Here is a 20,393-nt window from a genome sequence, read left to right on the forward strand (position 1 = left end):
ATCCCATTACATTACATTACATAGAGATCCCATCACATTACATAGAGATCCTATCACATTACATAGAGATCCCATCACATTACATAGAGATCCCATCACATTATATAGAGATCCCATTACATTACATAGAGATCACATTACATAGAGATCCCATCACATTACATAGAGATCACATTACATAGAGATCCCATCACATTACATAGAGATCACATTACATAGAGATCCCATCACATTACATAGAGATCCCATCACATTACATAGAGATCCCATTACATTACATAGAGATCCCATCACATTACATAGAGATCCCATCACATTACATAGAGATCCCATCACATTACATAGAGATCCCATCACATTACATAGAGATCACATTACATAGAGATCCCATCACATTACATAGAGATCCCATCACATTACATAGAGATCCCATTACATTACATAGAGATCCCATCACATTACATAGAGATCCCATCACATTACATAGAGATCCCATCACATTACATAGAGATCCCATCACATTACATAGAGATCCCATTACATTACATAGAGATCCCATTACATTACATAGAGATCACATTACATAGAGATCCCATCACATTACATAGAGATCCCATCACATTACATAGAGATCCCATCACATTACATAGAGATCCCATCACATTACATAGAGATCACATTACATAGAGATCCCATCACATTACATAGAGATCCCATCATATTACATAGAGATCCCATCACATTACATAGAGATCCCATCACATTACATAGAGATCCTATCACATTACATAGAGATCCCATCACATTACATAGAGATCACATTACATTACATAGAGATCCCATCACATTACATAGAGATCCCATCACATTACATAGAGATCCCATTACATTACGTAGAGATCCCATCACATTACATAGAGATCCCATCACATCACATTACATAGAGATCCCATTACATAGAGATCCCATCACATTACATAGAGATCCCATCACATTATATAGAGATCCCATTACATTACATAGAGATCCCATCACATTACATAGAGATCCCATCACATTACATAGAGATCCCATCACATTACATAGAGATCCCATTACATTATATAGAGATCCCATTACTTACCTTCCTTACAATCTAGGAACATCAAGAGACTATCCGTAATTAATCATTAAACTTTAGAGACACTTTGGCATAGACCGATATATTAGAGGGTACATTAAAGGATCGATAGCCCCCATGTCCACCCCACAGACGTTGTTATGCCTCCAAGTTTTCGTCATGTGCTTCTAGTATGATACTTACCATACGGGTCTTGAAGAAGCTATACAATCCCGACACTTGAAGGATTTGTACACCACTTCTACACATCAAGCTTATTTTTATACAAGTATGTTATAGAACAAGGGTAGGCAACCTGGGGGCCCTCCAGCTGTTGCAGAACTACAAGTCCCATCATGCCTCTGGGAGTAATTGTAACTGCCAGCCTTGCAATGCCTCATGGGAAATGTAGTTCCACAACAGATGGAGGGCCCCAGGTTGCCTCCCCCTGATATAGGTGTTATAAGGTGACTGTATCCTATCATAGCACTGCTACTCTGTTGATATTCAGTATGTTGTATATCTTCTTTTATACACCACCCTTTTGAATTTTAAATTGTTATCAATAAAATTATATTTTTTATAACTTTATGGTCTTTGTCTCAAGTCATGCCATTAAAGTACAGCAACAGCAGGTATACCCCCTCTTATTGGATGCTGCATGGATAGAGGTCTTCCCTTACCAAGATGATGATATGAACAGTGGCGGTTGGTGTTTTTTTTTTTTTTGGGGGGGGGGGGCGGCAAATACCACCCCTGCTGTTTGCCGGTCGGTCCGGCGCTTACCCCATTTAGGCGGTTGGCATGCAGCGGCTCCCTGTCCTCTTCTCCATCGGCGACTTCCAGTGTGCAGCTCCTCCCCTCCTCCTAGGCGTCCAATAGGATCACCTGTCCTTTCAGCCAATCAGGTGACGGGTGCCAAAACCCGCTTCCTGACTGGCCGGGGAGGAGGATCAGTATTACAGTAGCGAATTCATCTATTCGTTGTTGTAACACACCTTGGGTGGGCTGTGAGCGCATTCTCTGGGCCCCCCGAGCCCACCCTATTTTGAACCCTTTTTTGGCTCTAATCAGGTGCTTTAAAAAAACACTCCCCCCCCCCCAATTGGAATCTATGCGTCCTGCATCCTGAAAGGGGCTGAATGCATGGATAGGGGGAGGCGGCGATAGAGAGGGGGGGGCGCCCTTAATGGATGGGCCGCCCTCTGGATATGAATGATGATATGGAGGATGATAATGATATGAATGAAGATTATGATGATTATATGGATGATATGGATGATGATAATGATATGGATAATGGATGATGAGGATATGAGGATGATGATGATATGAATGGAGATTATGATGATATGGATGATGATAATGATATGAATGAAGATTATGATGATTATATGAATGATGACGATATGGATGATGATAATGATATGAATGAAGATTATGATGATTATATGGATGATATGGATGATGATAATGATATGGATAATGGATGATGAGGATATGAGGATGATGATGATATGAATGGAGATTATGATGATATGGATGATGATAATGATATGAATGAAGATTATGATGATTATATGAATGATGACGATATGGATGATGATAATGATATGAATGAAGATTATGATGATTATATGAATGATGACGATATGGATGATGATAATGATATGGATAATGGATGATGAGGATATGAGGATGATGATGATATGTATGGAGATTATGATGATTATATGAATGATGACGATATGGATGATGATAATGATATGAATGAAGATTATGATGATTATATGAATGATGACGATATGGATGATGATAATGATATGAATGAAGATTATGATGATTATATGGATGATATGGATGATGATAATGATATGGATAATGGATGATGAGGATATGAGGATGATGATGATATGAATGGAGATTATGATGATATGGATGATGATAATGATATGAATGAAGATTATGATGATTATATGAATGATGACGATATGGATGATGATAATGATATGAATGAAGATTATGATGATTATATGAATGATGACGATATGGATGATGATAATGATATGGATAATGGATGATGAGGATATGAGGATGATGATGATATGAATGGAGATTATGATGATATGGATGATGATAATGATATGAATGAAGATTATGATGATTATATGAATGATGACGATATGGATGATGATAATGATATGAATGAAGATTATGATGATTATATGGATGATATGGATGATGATAATGATATGGATAATGGATGATGAGGATATGAGGATGATGATGATATGAATGGAGATTATGATGATATGGATGATGATAATGATATGAATGAAGATTATGATGATTATATGAATGATGACGATATGGATGATGATAATGATATGAATGAAGATTATGATGATTATATGAATGATGACGATATGGATGATGATAATGATATGAATGAAGATTATGATGATTATATGAATGATGACGATATGGATGATGATAATGATATGGATAATGGATGATGAGGATATGAGGATGATGATGATATGAATGGAGATTATGATGATATGGATGATGATGATGGTGATGATGATATGAATGGAGATTATGATGATAATGATGATATGGATAATGAATGATGAGGATGATGATGATATGAATGGAGATTATGATGATATGGATGATGATAATGATATGAATGAAGATTATGATGATTATATGAATGATGACGATATGGATGATGATAATGATATGAATGAAGATTATGATGATTATATGAATGATGACGATATGGATGATGATAATGATATGGATAATGGATGATGAGGATATGAGGATGATGATGATATGAATGGAGATTATGATGATATGGATGATGATGATGGTGATGATGATATGAATGAAGATTATGATGATTATATGAATGATGACGATATGGATGATGATAATGATATGAATGAAGATTATGATGATTATATGGATGATATGGATGATGATAATGATATGGATAATGGATGATGAGGATATGAGGATGATGATGATATGAATGGAGATTATGATGATATGGATGATGATAATGATATGAATGAAGATTATGATGATTATATGAATGATGACGATATGGATGATGATAATGATATGAATGAAGATTATGATGATTATATGAATGATGACGATATGGATGATGATAATGATATGAATGAAGATTATGATGATTATATGAATGATGACGATATGGATGATGATAATGATATGGATAATGGATGATGAGGATATGAGGATGATGATGATATGTATGGAGATTATGATGATTATATGAATGATGACGATATGGATGATGATAATGATATGAATGAAGATTATGATGATTATATGAATGATGACGATATGGATGATGATAATGATATGAATGAAGATTATGATGATTATATGAATGATGACGATATGGATGATGATAATGATATGAATGAAGATTATGATGATTATATGAATGATGACGATATGGATGATGATAATGATATGGATAATGGATGATGAGGATATGAGGATGATGATGATATGAATGGAGATTATGATGATATGGATGATGATGATGGTGATGATGATATGAATGAAGATTATGATGATTATATGAATGATGACGATATGGATGATGATAATGATATGAATGAAGATTATGATGATTATATGGATGATATGGATGATGATAATGATATGGATAATGGATGATGAGGATATGAGGATGATGATGATATGAATGGAGATTATGATGATATGGATGATGATAATGATATGAATGAAGATTATGATGATTATATGAATGATGACGATATGGATGATGATAATGATATGAATGAAGATTATGATGATTATATGAATGATGACGATATGGATGATGATAATGATATGAATGAAGATTATGATGATTATATGAATGATGACGATATGGATGATGATAATGATATGGATAATGGATGATGAGGATATGAGGATGATGATGATATGTATGGAGATTATGATGATTATATGAATGATGACGATATGGATGATGATAATGATATGAATGAAGATTATGATGATTATATGAATGATGACGATATGGATGATGATAATGATATGAATGAAGATTATGATGATTATATGAATGATGACGATATGGATGATGATAATGATATGGATAATGGATGATGAGGATATGAGGATGATGATGATATGTATGGAGATTATGATGATATGGATGATGATGATGGTGATGATGATATGAATGGAGATTATGATGATAATGATGATATGGATAATGAATGATGAGGATGATGATGATATGAATGGAGATTATGATGATATGGATGATGATGATGATGATGACTGTCTGGTGGAATTTTTAACCAGCTGTATTTTCTCCTCTAGGAAGCCTACACTCGGGTCCTGATCGGAAATATTGAGCTGAGCCAACTTGTGTTCCCACCAAGGGCATCGGGTAAACTCATGTGTATTGATCCCGAGTCTATGTTCTGGAAGGATAACATACACTTTGTAATGTTGTTGGAGAACTCCTGACTATGGGACTGTTTATGACTTTTTATGACATTTTATGACTTTTTATGACTTAAGACTTTTTTTTTTTTTGGATGATTAATCCTCCATTCATACATCCTACAATGCTTCCCACACTCATTGTGCATGCCCATATGTCCCCCCCCCCCCAAGTACACGCCCATTGCGACAAACAGCCAATTTGACATCCAAAATCCCAAACTGTGTGCAGGAAATACTGAGAGCGGCAGCTTCTTTGGAGATTTGTCTCGTAGTTTGCTCCAGTTTTGTGCACTTGAACATATATATAGGAAAATGCTTTCAGTTGCATATCTTAGGGATGAGCTTAGTGTTCCATCTGAACCTTAGTTATTTTGGACTGAACACTGGCTGTTTGGCCATTCATCCGAAAACACTGAACATTTAGGGCTTTTGGAGCAGATGAACGGGACAACTTCCAGCTGTCCATGGTTGTCAAGGAAGCAGCTGCCGCACCCCTACCGACCACTGACGTCACCCAAACCCCGTTCACCCGGCCATGTCAGCAAATGGGCGGCGGAAAAGAGCCAGTAGCTGACATTTTAAGTAAATTTACAAACACACATCCCCACCCCATCTCCTCCTGTTTATTTAGAGGCTTTGACTTCTCTGGATGTGGACTTATAAACCTCCACTTGCTAAAAGTATAACTTGGACCTCTCAAGATTCACATGGATGGCCAAGTAAATTTTCTCTACTTGAGTCTTATATGGCTTGGAAACTCCTCTTTGATCTAGACCAGGGGTCTCCAAACTTTCTAAACAAAGGGCCAGTGTACTGTCCTTCAGACTTTACGAGGGCCGGACAGTGGTCAGTGAAAAGGTCCCAACATCACTGGGAAAAAATAATGCCCCGTTTATTTCGATGGGAGTAATTGTGCCTCATCGTTGGTGTCATTGGGCCCCATTGTTGGTGTCATTGACAGAAATCGTGGCCCATCATTGGTGTCATTGGGAGGAATAGCGCCCCATCATTGGTATAATTGGGAGGAATTGTGCCCCATCACTGATGTCATTGGGCCACATTGTTGGTGTCATTGAGAGAAACTATACAAAAAGCGCAGCGCTGGATATAAATAAACATTGGAAAAATACTGTGCAAACAAACACTAGAAATAAAAAACTGTGCACAATAATTCACTTAAATTGTTGTCCGTGAGTGTTCCCAATATAGTGAAAACAAACTGAAATGTGGATAAAACGTGCTTGTTCATTTATATGGTGTCCATAGAGACATGTGGGAAAATCGCTATTGGATATATGACTTCCACCGCTGTAAAACCCGTCACCACAGAGAGATTAAAGGCTTACCAGACAGACCTTAAAGAAAGGCATGACACGACCTCCACTTTATATGTTATCCCTTTTGTGGATGGGTCCTGTTCGGAAGTGCTAGGTGGATAATCTCAGATTGTCATCCATGGAGGAGAGCCATTCCCAGCGATGATTGATATCCAAAAAAGGGAAAGAAATGCTCCGATAGTGTAGTAGAGTTTAAGGTTCCAGGCTTCGATATTGACCCTGCAATAGTTTTGATGATCGGCTTAAAAAAGACTGTGACCCAAGGGAATCAAAGGACTTTATCCGATGTGAAGACGGACGGGCACACACAGAATCACTTCCCAAGCCAATATCTGCTGTGACTTTATTTAGGAGAACAAGGGAATTCAGCACCTTGGTAAAGTTTTGTCCTTGATACAGGTCATTGGCTTCAAATGTTTCCAAGTTGAATGCGCTGCAGCCCTTGAGGAACTCCCTGATGTTTCCAAGGCACTCGGCCGCTGTGCGCGGCTTCGGGTACACCTGAGGGAGCCCCTTCCTCCCTCTTCAAATGCCTGTGCACCTTCTACCTGAAGAGGGAGGAAGGGGCTCCCTCAGGTGTACCCGGAGCCGCGCACAGCGGCCGAGTGAACTGATGGCTTATGGGCAATGGGCTGTGATGAACTCTATACACCAGTCGTTCTCAACCCTGTCCTCAAGTACCCCCAACAGGCCATGTTTGCAGGTTTTCCTTTATCTTGTACAAGGTGCTTTAAATCAGAGTCACGGGCTTGGTTTTTTGGACAGCTATTTTATCTAAGGGAAATTCCCAAAACATGGCCTGTTGGGGGGGTACTTGAGGACAGGGTTGGGAACCACTTATATACAGTTGGAGTTCTCCGGTGTCTAGCTAGTTGCCAACAATGAGAGGGCAGAAGATGCCATGCTATAGGCTATAGGAGTATCATATGTGATAATAGGGGCACCCCTCCCTGGGAGTTTTCCAGTTATACCCAATGTTTGATCCATTATTCACTCGGGCTCCACGGCTGCTTATATGGTGGTTGGTCTGATAACACATTTTTTTTGAAGGACACCCTCATGGAGTTTAAAAAATGAAATCCGGAAATGTGAAAATCCGGAAATCCGAAATCCGGAAATTTGAAATAATAGCTAATTAACTAATAATAACTAACTATTAAATTATAGGTATTTGAATTTCCTTTCAAATTTGGCTGTTAGTGAACGTGACAAATAGTTATCTGAAGTTACGAATTATCCGAAATAACGAATGTCGCATTTAAACAGATGGAACGGACCGAATAATCAATCAATAATAATAATAATAAAACGTTTTTATTATTATTTATTCACCAAAATAGAAGTAAACAGGGTCACTTATCCTGCGCTTTAGATGTAAAATACAGCATGTAAAACTATCATACATAACATTTAAAAGAAAGAAAAAAAGTTCCAAAGAAAATAGGTCCTTTCTTAAGGTGGATGGAGACAAATACAGGACAATCTTAGAAGAAAACCTGTTAGAATCTACAAAAGACTTGAGACTGGGGCGGAGGTTCACCTTCCAGCAGGACAACGACCCGAAACATCCAGCCAGAGCTACAATGGAATGGTTTAGATCAAAGCATATTCATGTGTTAGAATGGCCCAGTCACAGTCCAGACCTAAATCACATTGAGAATCTGTGGCAAGACTTGAAAATTGCTGTTCACAGACGCTCTCCATCCAATCTGACAGAGCTTGAGATATTTTACAAAGAAGAAGAATGGGCAAAAATGTCCTCTCTAGATGTGCAAAGCTGGTAGAGACATCCCCAAAAAGACTTGTAGAGAAAGGGGGTTCTACAAAGTATTGACTCCGGGGGGGGGGGGGGGGGGGGGCATACAAATGCCCCCCCCCCACACTTTTCACATATTTATTTGTATCATTTTCCTTCCACTTCACAATTATGAGCCACTTTGTGTTGGTCTATCACATAAAATCCCAACAAAATACTTTTACGTTTTTTGGTTCTAAGATGACAAAATGTGGGAAATTTCAAGGGGTATGAATACTTTTTCAAGGCACTGTGAGTACAGGAAGTATTTTGGGAGGGTAACGGCAGATCTTAGATGCATTAAAAGCCACACAGGAAGCCCAGCCATGAGTCCGCACCCTCCGCGTGGCCCACGAATGGCGACCACAACGCTGATAATGATCTGGTTTTCTCGGCAGGAATCAACATCGAATCGATAGCCCGGCGCGCCCTGTGGGAGGCAGGTCTGAATTTTGGGCACGGAACAGGACACGGCATTGGAAATTTTTTTTCTGTTCACGAATGTAAGTCATAAGTTCATTTTTCGGAAAACATTTTAAGTTCACGCTCATTTCGGTTTTGTGTGGATATCAAGAAGTTGAATCCAGTGTTGATTCTATATATCCTATGGGGGTGGTTCCTGGGGTATCACCACCGGAATTCCTGGTCATGTCCATCTATTGTGATATCTTTTTCCTCTTCTGAATGTCTCTCTATAATTAAAATAAGAGAGAAGAAAAAAGAGAGAGAGTACGACCAGGGGCGTTGCTAGGTCTACAAAAGATCTAGGGCTAGAGCCCATAGAAGTGTAGTAAAGAAAGTCATACGCTTGGGCGGGCATACACATGTATATAGAGTAATATATGTGTGTGTGTATATATCCCCAGAGAGCCCCCCACTTACATCAGGATTCCCAGAGAGCCCCCCACTTACATCAGGATTCCCAGAGAGCCCCCACTTACATCAGGATTCCCAGAGAGCCCCCCATACATTAGGGTCCCCAGAGAGCCTCCTCCTTAAAATTGGGGTCCCCAGAGAGCCTCCTCCTTGTATCAGGGTTCCCAGAAGGCCCCCCTTACATTAGGGTCCCCAGAGAGCCTCCCCCTTAAAATCAGGGTCCCCAGAGAGCCTCCTCCTTGCATCAGGGTCCCCAGAGAGCCTCCCTTAAAATTAGGGTCCCCAGAGAGCCTCCTCCTTGAATCAGGGTCCCCAGAGAGCCTCCCCCTTAAAATCGGGGTCTCCAGAGAGCCTCCTCCTTGCATCAGGGTTCCCAGAGAACCCCCCTTACATTAGGGTCACCAGAGAGCCTCCCCCTTAAAATCAGGGTCCCCAGAGAGCCTCCTCTTAGCATCTGGGTCCCCAGAGGGCCTCCCCTCCCCTTGGGGACACCTGCAGAGCATCGGGGCTATGGCCCCAATAGCCACCCCCTAGTGACACCACTGAGTATGACTATCGCTAAACACAGGCTTATTTCTATGTAGAATTTACTATTTGATAAGATCCTACTGGTATTGTGCTTTGTGTGCAGAAATTCAAGCCATTTGCTACGCAATACATACCAACCTAACAAACTGTACCGGCACCTTTACAGTACAACAGCAAGTAAACCCATAATTAAAGATACCATAGGCCTGAGCACACCCTAATCACCCCTGTGCAGCGTAGCTTCCCCCTGCTGCCCAGGCCCGTGTCATTTACTGCCCGCTTTTTTTTTCTGAATGAGCACATTGAGTGATTGGTACAGATCACTCACTGTGTTCTTTCATAACTGAAGCCTAATAAACTGTTTACTAGGCTTCAGTTTGTGAATGAATAGGAAGCCGCTCAGCACAGAGCACTCCCCATTCATTCACTGTCCAGTGCAGCTGAGGCTGCAGAGAAAGGGACTGGATTCTGTGTCCTCAATCCCTTTCTCTGTATCAAAAGGGAGACTTCAGGGGTCTGTTTAGACCTCTGATATTTCACCAAAGCCCCCCCAGTGGGGCTCCTAGAAGAATTGTAAATAAATAATATCGTTAAAAAAAAAAAGCTGGCACAGCCCACTGCTCAACTGACACCATCCCCTGCCCAACTGACACCATCCACTGCCCAACTGACACCATCCCCTGCCCAACTGACACTATCCCCTGCCCAACTGACACCAATCTCTGCCCAACTGACACCAATCTCTGCCCTACTTACACCATCCACTGCCCAACTGACACCACCCACTGCCCAACTGACACCAATCTCTGCCCTTCTGACACCATCCCCTGCCCAACTGACACCAATCTCTGCCCTACTTACACCAATTTCTGCCCTACTTACACCATCCACTGCCCAACTGACACCAATCTCTGCCCTTCTGACACCATCCCCTGCCCAACTGACACCAATCTCTGCCCAACTGACACCAATCTCTGCCCTACTTACACCATCCACTGCCCAACTGACACCACCCACTGCCCAACTGACACCAATCTCTGCCCTTCTGACACAATCCCCTGCCCAACTGACACCAATCTCTGCCCTACTTACTCTGTTCTCTGACCTACTTACACCAATTTCTGCCCTACTGACACCATCCCCTACCCTACTGACACCAATCTCTGTCCTTCTGACACCGTCCACTGCCCAACTGACACCCTAATGCAATAATTTGCACACACCAATGGAAGATTCATAGACTGTCTGATATACTAGTCTGGCACCTCTTGCTTGTCAGTTACCACAATATTTCCATTTGCTCAAATATCATCATGTACGGCCTCTGTGAACATATGGTGGTACAGATAAATGATTTACTTTGACATTTCTCTTGATGACCTCGGTTGCAATGTACTCAAGCTTTCCTGATCTCTGCCCTACTTACACCATTCTCTGCCCTACTTACACCAATTTCTGCCCTACTGACACCATCCCCTACCCTACTGACACCAATCTCTGCCCTTCTGACACCATCCCCTGCCCAACTGACACCAATCTCTGCCCTACTTACACCATTCTCTGCCCTACTTACACCAATTTCTGCCCTACTGACACCATCCCCTACCCTACTGACACCAATTTCTGCCCTACTTACACCATCCCCTGCCCAACTGACACCAATCTCTGCCCTACTAACACCATCTACTGCCCAACTGACACCACGCACTGCCCAACTGACACCAATCTCTGCCCTACTTACACCATCCCCTGCCCAACTGACACCAATCTCTGCCCTTCTGACACCATTCCCTGCCCAACTGACACCAACCTCTGCCCTACTAACACCATCAACTGCCCAACTGACACCACGCACTGCCCAACTGACACCAATCTCTGCCCTACTTACACCATCCACTCCCAACTGACACCAATCTCTGCCCTACTGACACCATCCCCTGCCCAACTGACGCCATCCACTGCCCAACTGACACCAATCTCTGCCCTACTGACACCGTCCCCTGCCCAACTGACACCAATATCTGCCCTACAAACACCATCAACTGCCCAACTAACACCATCCCCTGCCCAACTGACACCACCCACTGCCCAACTGACACCAATCTCTGCCCTTCTGACACCATCCCCTGCCCAACTGACACCAATCTCTGCCCTACTTACACCAATCTCTGCCCTACTTACACCAATTTCTGCCCTACTGACACAATCCCCTGCCCAACTGACACCAATCTCTGCCCTACTTACACTGTTCTCTGCCCTACTTACACCAATTTCTGCCCTACTGACACCATCCCCTACCCTACTGACACCAATCTCTGCCCTTCTGACACCATCCCCTGCCCAACTGACACCAATCTCTGCCCTACTAACACCATCCACTGCCCAACTGACACCATCCCCTGCCCAACTGACACCAATCTCTGCCCTTCTGACACCATCCCCTGCCCAACCTGACACCAAACTCTGCCCTACTTACACCATCCCCTACCCTACTGACAGCAATCTCTGCCCTATTAACACCATCCACTGCCCAACTGACACCAATCTCTGCCCTTCTGACACCATCCCCTGCCCAACTGACACCAATCTCTGCCCTACTTACACCATTCTCTGCCCTACTTACACCAATTTCTGCCCTACTAACACCATCCCCTACCCTACTGACACCAATTTCTGCCCTACTTACACCATCCCCTGCCCAACTGACACCAATCTCTTCCCTTCTGACACCATCCCCTGCCCAACTGACACCAATCTCTGCCCAACTGACACCATCCCCTGCCCAACTGACACCAATCTCTGCCCAACTGACACCATCCCCTGCCCAACTGACACCAATCTCTGCCCTACTTACTCTGTTCTCTGACCTACTTACACCAATTTCTGCCCTACTGACACCATCCCCTACCCTACTGACACCAATCTCTGTCCTTCTGACACCGTCCACTGCCCAACTGACACCCTAATGCAATAATTTGCACACACCAATGGAAGATTCATAGACTGTCTGATATACTAGTCTGGCACCTCTTGCTTGTCAGTTACCACAATATTTCCATTTGCTCAAATATCATCATGTACGGCCTCTGTGAACATATGGTGGTACAGATAAATGATTTACTTTGACATTTCTCTTGATGACCTCGGTTGCAATGTACTCAAGCTTTCCTGATCTCTGCCCTACTTACACCATTCTCTGCCCTACTTACACCAATTTCTGCCCTACTGACACCATCCCCTACCCTACTGACACCAATCTCTGCCCTTCTGACACCATCCCCTGCCCAACTGACACCAATCTCTGCCCTACTTACACCATTCTCTGCCCTACTTACACCAATTTCTGCCCTACTGACACCATCCCCTACCCTACTGACACCAATTTCTGCCCTACTTACACCATCCCCTGCCCAACTGACACCAATCTCTGCCCTACTAACACCATCTACTGCCCAACTGACACCACGCACTGCCCAACTGACACCAATCTCTGCCCTACTTACACCATCCCCTGCCCAACTGACACCAATTTCTGCCCTTCTGACACCATTCCCTGCCCAACTGACACCAACCTCTGCCCTACTAACACCATCAACTGCCCAACTGACACCACGCACTGCCCAACTGACACCAATCTCTGCCCTACTTACACCATCCACTCCCAACTGACACCAATCTCTGCCCTACTGACACCATCCTCTGCCCAACTGACGCCATCCACTGCCCAACTGACACCAATCTCTGCCCTACTGACACCGTCCCCTGCCCAACTGACACCAATATCTGCCCTACAAACACCATCAACTGCCCAACTAACACCATCCCCTGCCCAACTGACACCACCCACTGCCCAACTGACACCAATCTCTGCCCTTCTGACACCATCCCCTGCCCAACTGACACCAATCTCTGCCCTACTTACACCAATCTCTGCCCTACTTACACCAATTTCTGCCCTACTGACACAATCCCCTGCCCAACTGACACCAATCTCTGCCCTACTTACACTGTTCTCTGCCCTACTTACACCAATTTCTGCCCTACTGACACCATCCCCTACCCTACTGACACCAATCTCTGCCCTTCTGACACCATCCCCTGCCCAACTGACACCAATCTCTGCCCTACTAACACCATCCACTGCCCAACTGACACCATCCCCTGCCCAACTGACACCAATCTCTGCCCTTCTGACACCATCCCCTGCCCAACCTGACACCAAACTCTGCCCTACTTACACCATCCCCTACCCTACTGACAGCAATCTCTGCCCTATTAACACCATCCACTGCCCAACTGACACCAATCTCTGCCCTTCTGACACCATCCCCTGCCCAACTGACACCAATCTCTGCCCTACTTACACCATTCTCTGCCCTACTTACACCAATTTCTGCCCTCCTAACACCATCCCCTACCCTACTGACACCAATTTCTGCCCTACTTACACCATCCCCTGCCCAACTGACACCAATCTCTTCCCTTCTGACACCATCCCCTGCCCAACTGACACCAATCTCTGCCCAACTGACACCATCCCCTGCCCAACTGACACCAATCTCTGCCCTACTGACACCATACCCTGCCCAACTGACACCAATCTCTGCTCTTCTGACACCAATCTCTGCCCTACTAACACCAATCTCTACCCTACTTACACCAATTTCTGCCCTACTGATACCATCCCCTACCCTACTGACACCAATCTCTGCCCTTCTGACACCGTCCACTGCCCAACTGACACCCTAATGCAATAATTTACACACACCAATGGAAGATTCATAGACTGTCTGATATACTAGTCTGGCACCTCTTGCTTGTTAGTTACCACAATATTTCCATTTGCTCAAATATCATCATGTACAGCCTCCATGAACATATGGTGGTACAGATAAATGATTTACTTTGACATTTCTCTTGATGACCTCGGTTGCAATGTACTCAAGCTTTCCTGATCTCTGCCCTACTTACACCATTCTCTGCCCTACTTACACCAATTTCTGCCCTACTGACACCATCCCCTACCCTACTGACACCAATCTCTGCCCTTCTGACACCATCCCCTGCCCAACTGACACCAATCTCTGCCCTACTAACACCATCCACTGCCCAACTGACACCATTCCCTATCCTACTGACACCAATCTCTGCCCTTCTGACCCCATCCCCTGCCCAACTGACACCAATCTCTGCCCTACTAACACCATCCACTGCCCAACTGACACCATCCCCTGCCCAACTGACACCAATCTCTGCCCTTCTGACACCAATCTCTGCCCTTCTGACACCATCCCCTGCCCAACTGACACCAATCTCTGCCCTACTTACACCATTCTCTGCCCTACTTACACCAATTTCTGCCCTACTGACACCATCCCCTACCCTACTGACACCAATTTCTGCCCTACTTACACCATCCCCTGCCCAACTGACACCAATCTCTGCCTTTCTGACACCATCCCCTGCCCAACTGACACCAATCTCTGCCCTACTAACACCGTCTACTGCCCAACTGACACCACGCACTGCCCAACTGACACCAATCTCTGCCCTACTTACACCATCCCCTGCCCAACTGACACCAATCTCTGCCCTTCTGACACCATCCCCTGCCCAACTGACACCAACCTCTGCCCTACTAACACCATCCACTGCCCAACTGACACCACGTACTGCCCAACTGACACCAATCTCTGCCCTGCTTACACCATCCACTCCCAACTGACACCAATCTCTGCCCTACTGACACCATCCCCTGCCCAACTGACGCCATCCACTGCCCAACTGACACCAATCTCTGCCCTACTGACACCGTCCCCTGCCCAACTGACACCAATATCTGCCCTACAAACACCATCAACTGCCCAACTAACACCATCCCCTGCCCAACTGACACCAATCTCTGCCCAACTGACACCAATCTCTGCCCTACTTACACCATCCACTGCCCAACTGACACCACCCACTGCCCAACTGACACCAATCTCTGCCCTTCTGACACCATCCCCTGCCCAACTGACACCAATCTCTGCCCTACTTACACCAATCTCTGCCCTACTTACACCAATCTCTGCCCTACTTACACCAATTTCTGCCCTACTGACACAATCCCCTGCCCAACTGACACCAATCTCTGCCCTACTTACACTGTTCTCTGCCCTACTTACACCAATTTCTGCCCTACTGACACCATCCCCTACCCTACTGACACCAATCTCTGCCCTTCTGACACCATCTCCTGCCCAACTGACACCAATCTCTGCCCTACTAACACCATCCACTGCCCAACTGACACCATCCCCTGCCCAACTGACACCAATCTCTGCCCTTCTGACACCATCCCCTGCCCAACCTGACACCAATCTCTGCCCTACTTACACCATCCCCTACCCTACTGACAGCAATCTCTGCCCTATTAACACCATCCACTGCCCAACTGACACCAATCTCTGCCCTTCTGACACCATCCCCTGCCCAACTGACACCAATCTCTGCCCTACTTACACCATTCTCTGCCCTACTTACACCAATTTCTGCCCTACTAACACCATCCCCTACCCTACTGACACCAATTTCTGCCCTTCTGACACCATCCCCTGCCCAACTGACACCAATCTCTGCCCTATTAACACCGTCCACTGCCCAACTGACACCACGCACTGCCCAACTGACACCGTCCTCTGCCCTACTTACACCATCCCCTGCCCAACTGACACCAATCTCTGCTCTTCTGACACCATCCCCTGCCCAACTAACACCAATCTCTGCCCTACTAACACCAATCTCTACCCTACTTACACCAATTTCTGCCCTACTGACACCATCCCCTACCCTACTGACACCAATATCTGCCCTTCTGACACCGTCCACTGCCCAACTGACACCCTAATGCAATAATTTACACACACCAATGGAAGATTCATAGACTGTCTGATATACTAGTCTGGCACCTCTTGCTTGTCAGTTACCACAATATTTCCATTTGCTCAAATATCATCATGTACGGCCTCTGTGAACATATGGCGGTACAGATAAATGATTTACTTTGACATTTCTCTTGATGACCTCGGTTGCAATGTACTCAAGCTGTCCTGATCTCTGCCCTACTTACACCATTCTCTGCCCTACTTACACCAATTTCTGCCCTACTGACACCATCCCCTACCCTACTGACACCAATCTCTGCCCTTCTGACACCATCCCCTGCCCAACTGACACCAATCTCTGCCCTACTAACACCATCCACTGCCCAACTGACACCATCCCCTATCCTACTGACACCAATCTCTGCCCTTCTGACACCATCCCCTGCCCAACTGACACCAATCTCTGCCCTACTAACACCATCCACTGCCCAACTGACACCATCCCCTGCCCAACTGACACCAATCTCTGCCCTTCTGACACCAATCTCTGCCCTTCTGACACCATCCCCTGCCCAACTGACACCAATCTCTGCCCTACTTACACCATCCCCTACCCTACTGACACCAATCTCTGCCCTATTAACACCATCCACTGCCCAACTGACACCAATCTCTGCCCTTCTGACACCATCCCCTGCCCAACTGACACCAATCTCCTCCCTACTTACACCAATTTCTGCCCTACTGACACTATCCCCTACCCTACTGACACCAATTTCTGCCCTACTTACACCATCCCCTGCCCAACTGACACCACCCACTGCCCAACTGACACCAATCTCTGCCCTTCTGACACCATCCCCTGCCCAACTGACACCAATCTCTGCCCTACTAACACCATCCACTGCCCAACTGACACCACCCACTGCCCAACTGACACCAATCTCTGCCCAACTTACACCATCCCCTGCCCTACTGACACCAATCTCTGCCCAACTGACACCATCCCCTGCCCTACTGACACCAATCTCTGCCCAACTGACACCATCCCCTGCCCAACTGACACCAATCTCTGCTCTTCTGACACCATCCCCTGCTAAACTAACACCAATCTCTGCCCTACTAACACCAATCTCTGCCCTACTAACACCAATCTCTGCCCTACTTACACCAATTTCTGCCCTACTGACACCATCCCCTACCCTACTGACACCAATCTCTGCCCTTCTGAAACCGGCCACTGCCCAACTGACACCCTAATGCAATAATTTGCACACACCAATGGAAGATTCATAGACTGTCTGATACACTAGTCTGGCACCTCTTGCTTGTCAGTTACCACAATATTTCCATTTGCTCAAATATCATCATGTACGGCCTCCATGAACATATGGTGGTACAGATAAATGATTTACTTTGACATTTCTCTTGATGACCTCGGTTGCAATGTACTCAAGCTTTCCTGATCTCTTCCCAACTGACACCAATCTCTGCCCTACTTACACCATTCTCTGCCCTACTTACACCAATTTCTGCCCTACTGACACCATCCCCTACCCTACTGACACCAATCTCTGCCCTACTTACACCATCCCCTGCCCAACTGACACCAATCCCTGCCCTTTTGACACCATCCCCTGCCCAACTGACACCAATCTCTGCCCTACTGACACCAATCTCTGCCCTACTGACACCATCCCCTGCCCAACTGACACCATCCACTGCCCAACTAACACCAATCTCTGCCCTACTAACACCAATCTCAGCACTTCTGGTTCCGGCGCCACATGAGGAGGAGGTAGGAACCCTCAGCTCCCGCTGCACTCTCCACTAAACCGGCCTTAAAAACCCAGCTAAAGCCTCGGGGAGACCCCCCCTTACACCGCCACACAGAGGGGACACATATGGATCGCTTTGTGGAGCGATCATACGCCCGAGCGGCGTCCGCCTCACTGACACAGGCAGAAGGGACAGAGACAGGCGCAGCTAAAATGGCGGCCGTGATTTCTCCAGCAGAACAGCTGCAGCCGCCTCCACAGCCTCCACAACTGCCCACCTTACCTCCCTCAGCCCCAGTCACCATAGCTGCTGACCCTGCTTCACCTGAAGGCATAGCCCAGGCAGTTGTGGCGCTGCTGGGACCGACTCTAGCTACCACAGTGGACACAGCAGTAAGCAGAGGGCTAGAGATGCTGCATGCAGAAGTACAGGCACAAGCACAGAGGATTTCAATCACGGAGGAACGGATCTCCTCCTTGGAAGATGAAGCTGCTGCCACATCAGCTGCTGTAGCACGTATGAGCATTACCCACAGAGAAATCTGGGAAAAACTCGACGATCTCGAAAATCGTTCGAGACGAAACAATTTGAGGATAATAGGACTTCCTGAATCAATTACTACTCAACAATTAACAAACATATGTGCACAGATCATTCCTGAACAACTGGGTCTTCGCATACCATGCATAGTAGAAAGAGCGCATCGCATTGGGCAATATACGGAAACCCGCATAAAACCCCGACATGTTATTGTCAAATATTTGAACTATGCAGATAAGAATGCCATCATGCAAAGGTTTCGTCGCTCCCGCTCACTAACAGTTGATGGCGCGAAACTGCTATTATTCGCGGACTACTCTGTTGAGGTCATGAATAAGCGCAAAGCATTTTCTCCAATATGCTCCATTCTATACAACAACCAGCTCAGATTCTCCTTGGCTTACCCGGCAACTCTTCGAGTTCAAACCCACGATGGAGAACAACTTACCTTCACCACACCTGACGAAGCGGAAAAATTTGTCTCCACCCTGAACACGGAAATGGAACATAACAACTCAACAGAGGACTATGCTACTGCATCGGGGACCTCTTCATCTTCATATGCAAAACCCCAGCGTAGCCCAACCAAACCCCCATACAAGCGTCTTCGTGCTGCACAGAAAGAAGATCGTTCGGGACACCGCTGATGACCTACATAAGGCCAGATGCTGCTCCACCTATCGGAGAGACGGGTAGTACTACTCTCCCCATATGCTCTCTTTACTCTTTCCTTAAATTGCTTCTATGTTTTTCACGCTTTATATGCCTAAGTGAATAGCTGCAGTTAATACTGCAACATGCTGCTATACTTGGACACGGTTTTGTTTGTTCAATATTTGTTTGATTAATCATAATGGTATCGTATTTTTTTTTTTTTCTCTTTTTTTCTTTTTGGGCTACACTGTTTAACCACCACTGAGGCTTCAATTGCAGATCTAATCCTCTGATTCCCCTTACTTCCAGTTCTACTTTACAAAATCAATCCTTCAAAGACGCCGCCCTCTTTGTTGAAGACTTGCTATCCCCCTTATCAAACCTTAGTC

The 20,393-nt window shown here is 45.0% G+C and overlaps 1 protein-coding gene across 1 annotated transcript in view; it reads left to right on the forward strand.

The window, feature by feature from the left end:
- Positions 1 to 20,393, forward strand: part of LOC141107400 (xaa-Pro aminopeptidase 2-like) — a gene marked incomplete in the record, with an annotated part of 211,680 nt that overhangs the window by 165,056 nt on the left and 26,231 nt on the right. The window contains 2 exon segments of the mRNA XM_073598107.1: positions 5,501 to 5,570; positions 9,160 to 9,264. Of these exon segments, the coding sequence (XP_073454208.1) occupies positions 5,501 to 5,570; positions 9,160 to 9,264 (175 nt within the window).

Source organism: Aquarana catesbeiana, linkage group LG09, assembly GCF_042186555.1.
Source record: "Aquarana catesbeiana isolate 2022-GZ linkage group LG09, ASM4218655v1, whole genome shotgun sequence".
Classification (NCBI taxonomy): Eukaryota; Metazoa; Chordata; class Amphibia; order Anura; family Ranidae; genus Aquarana; species Aquarana catesbeiana.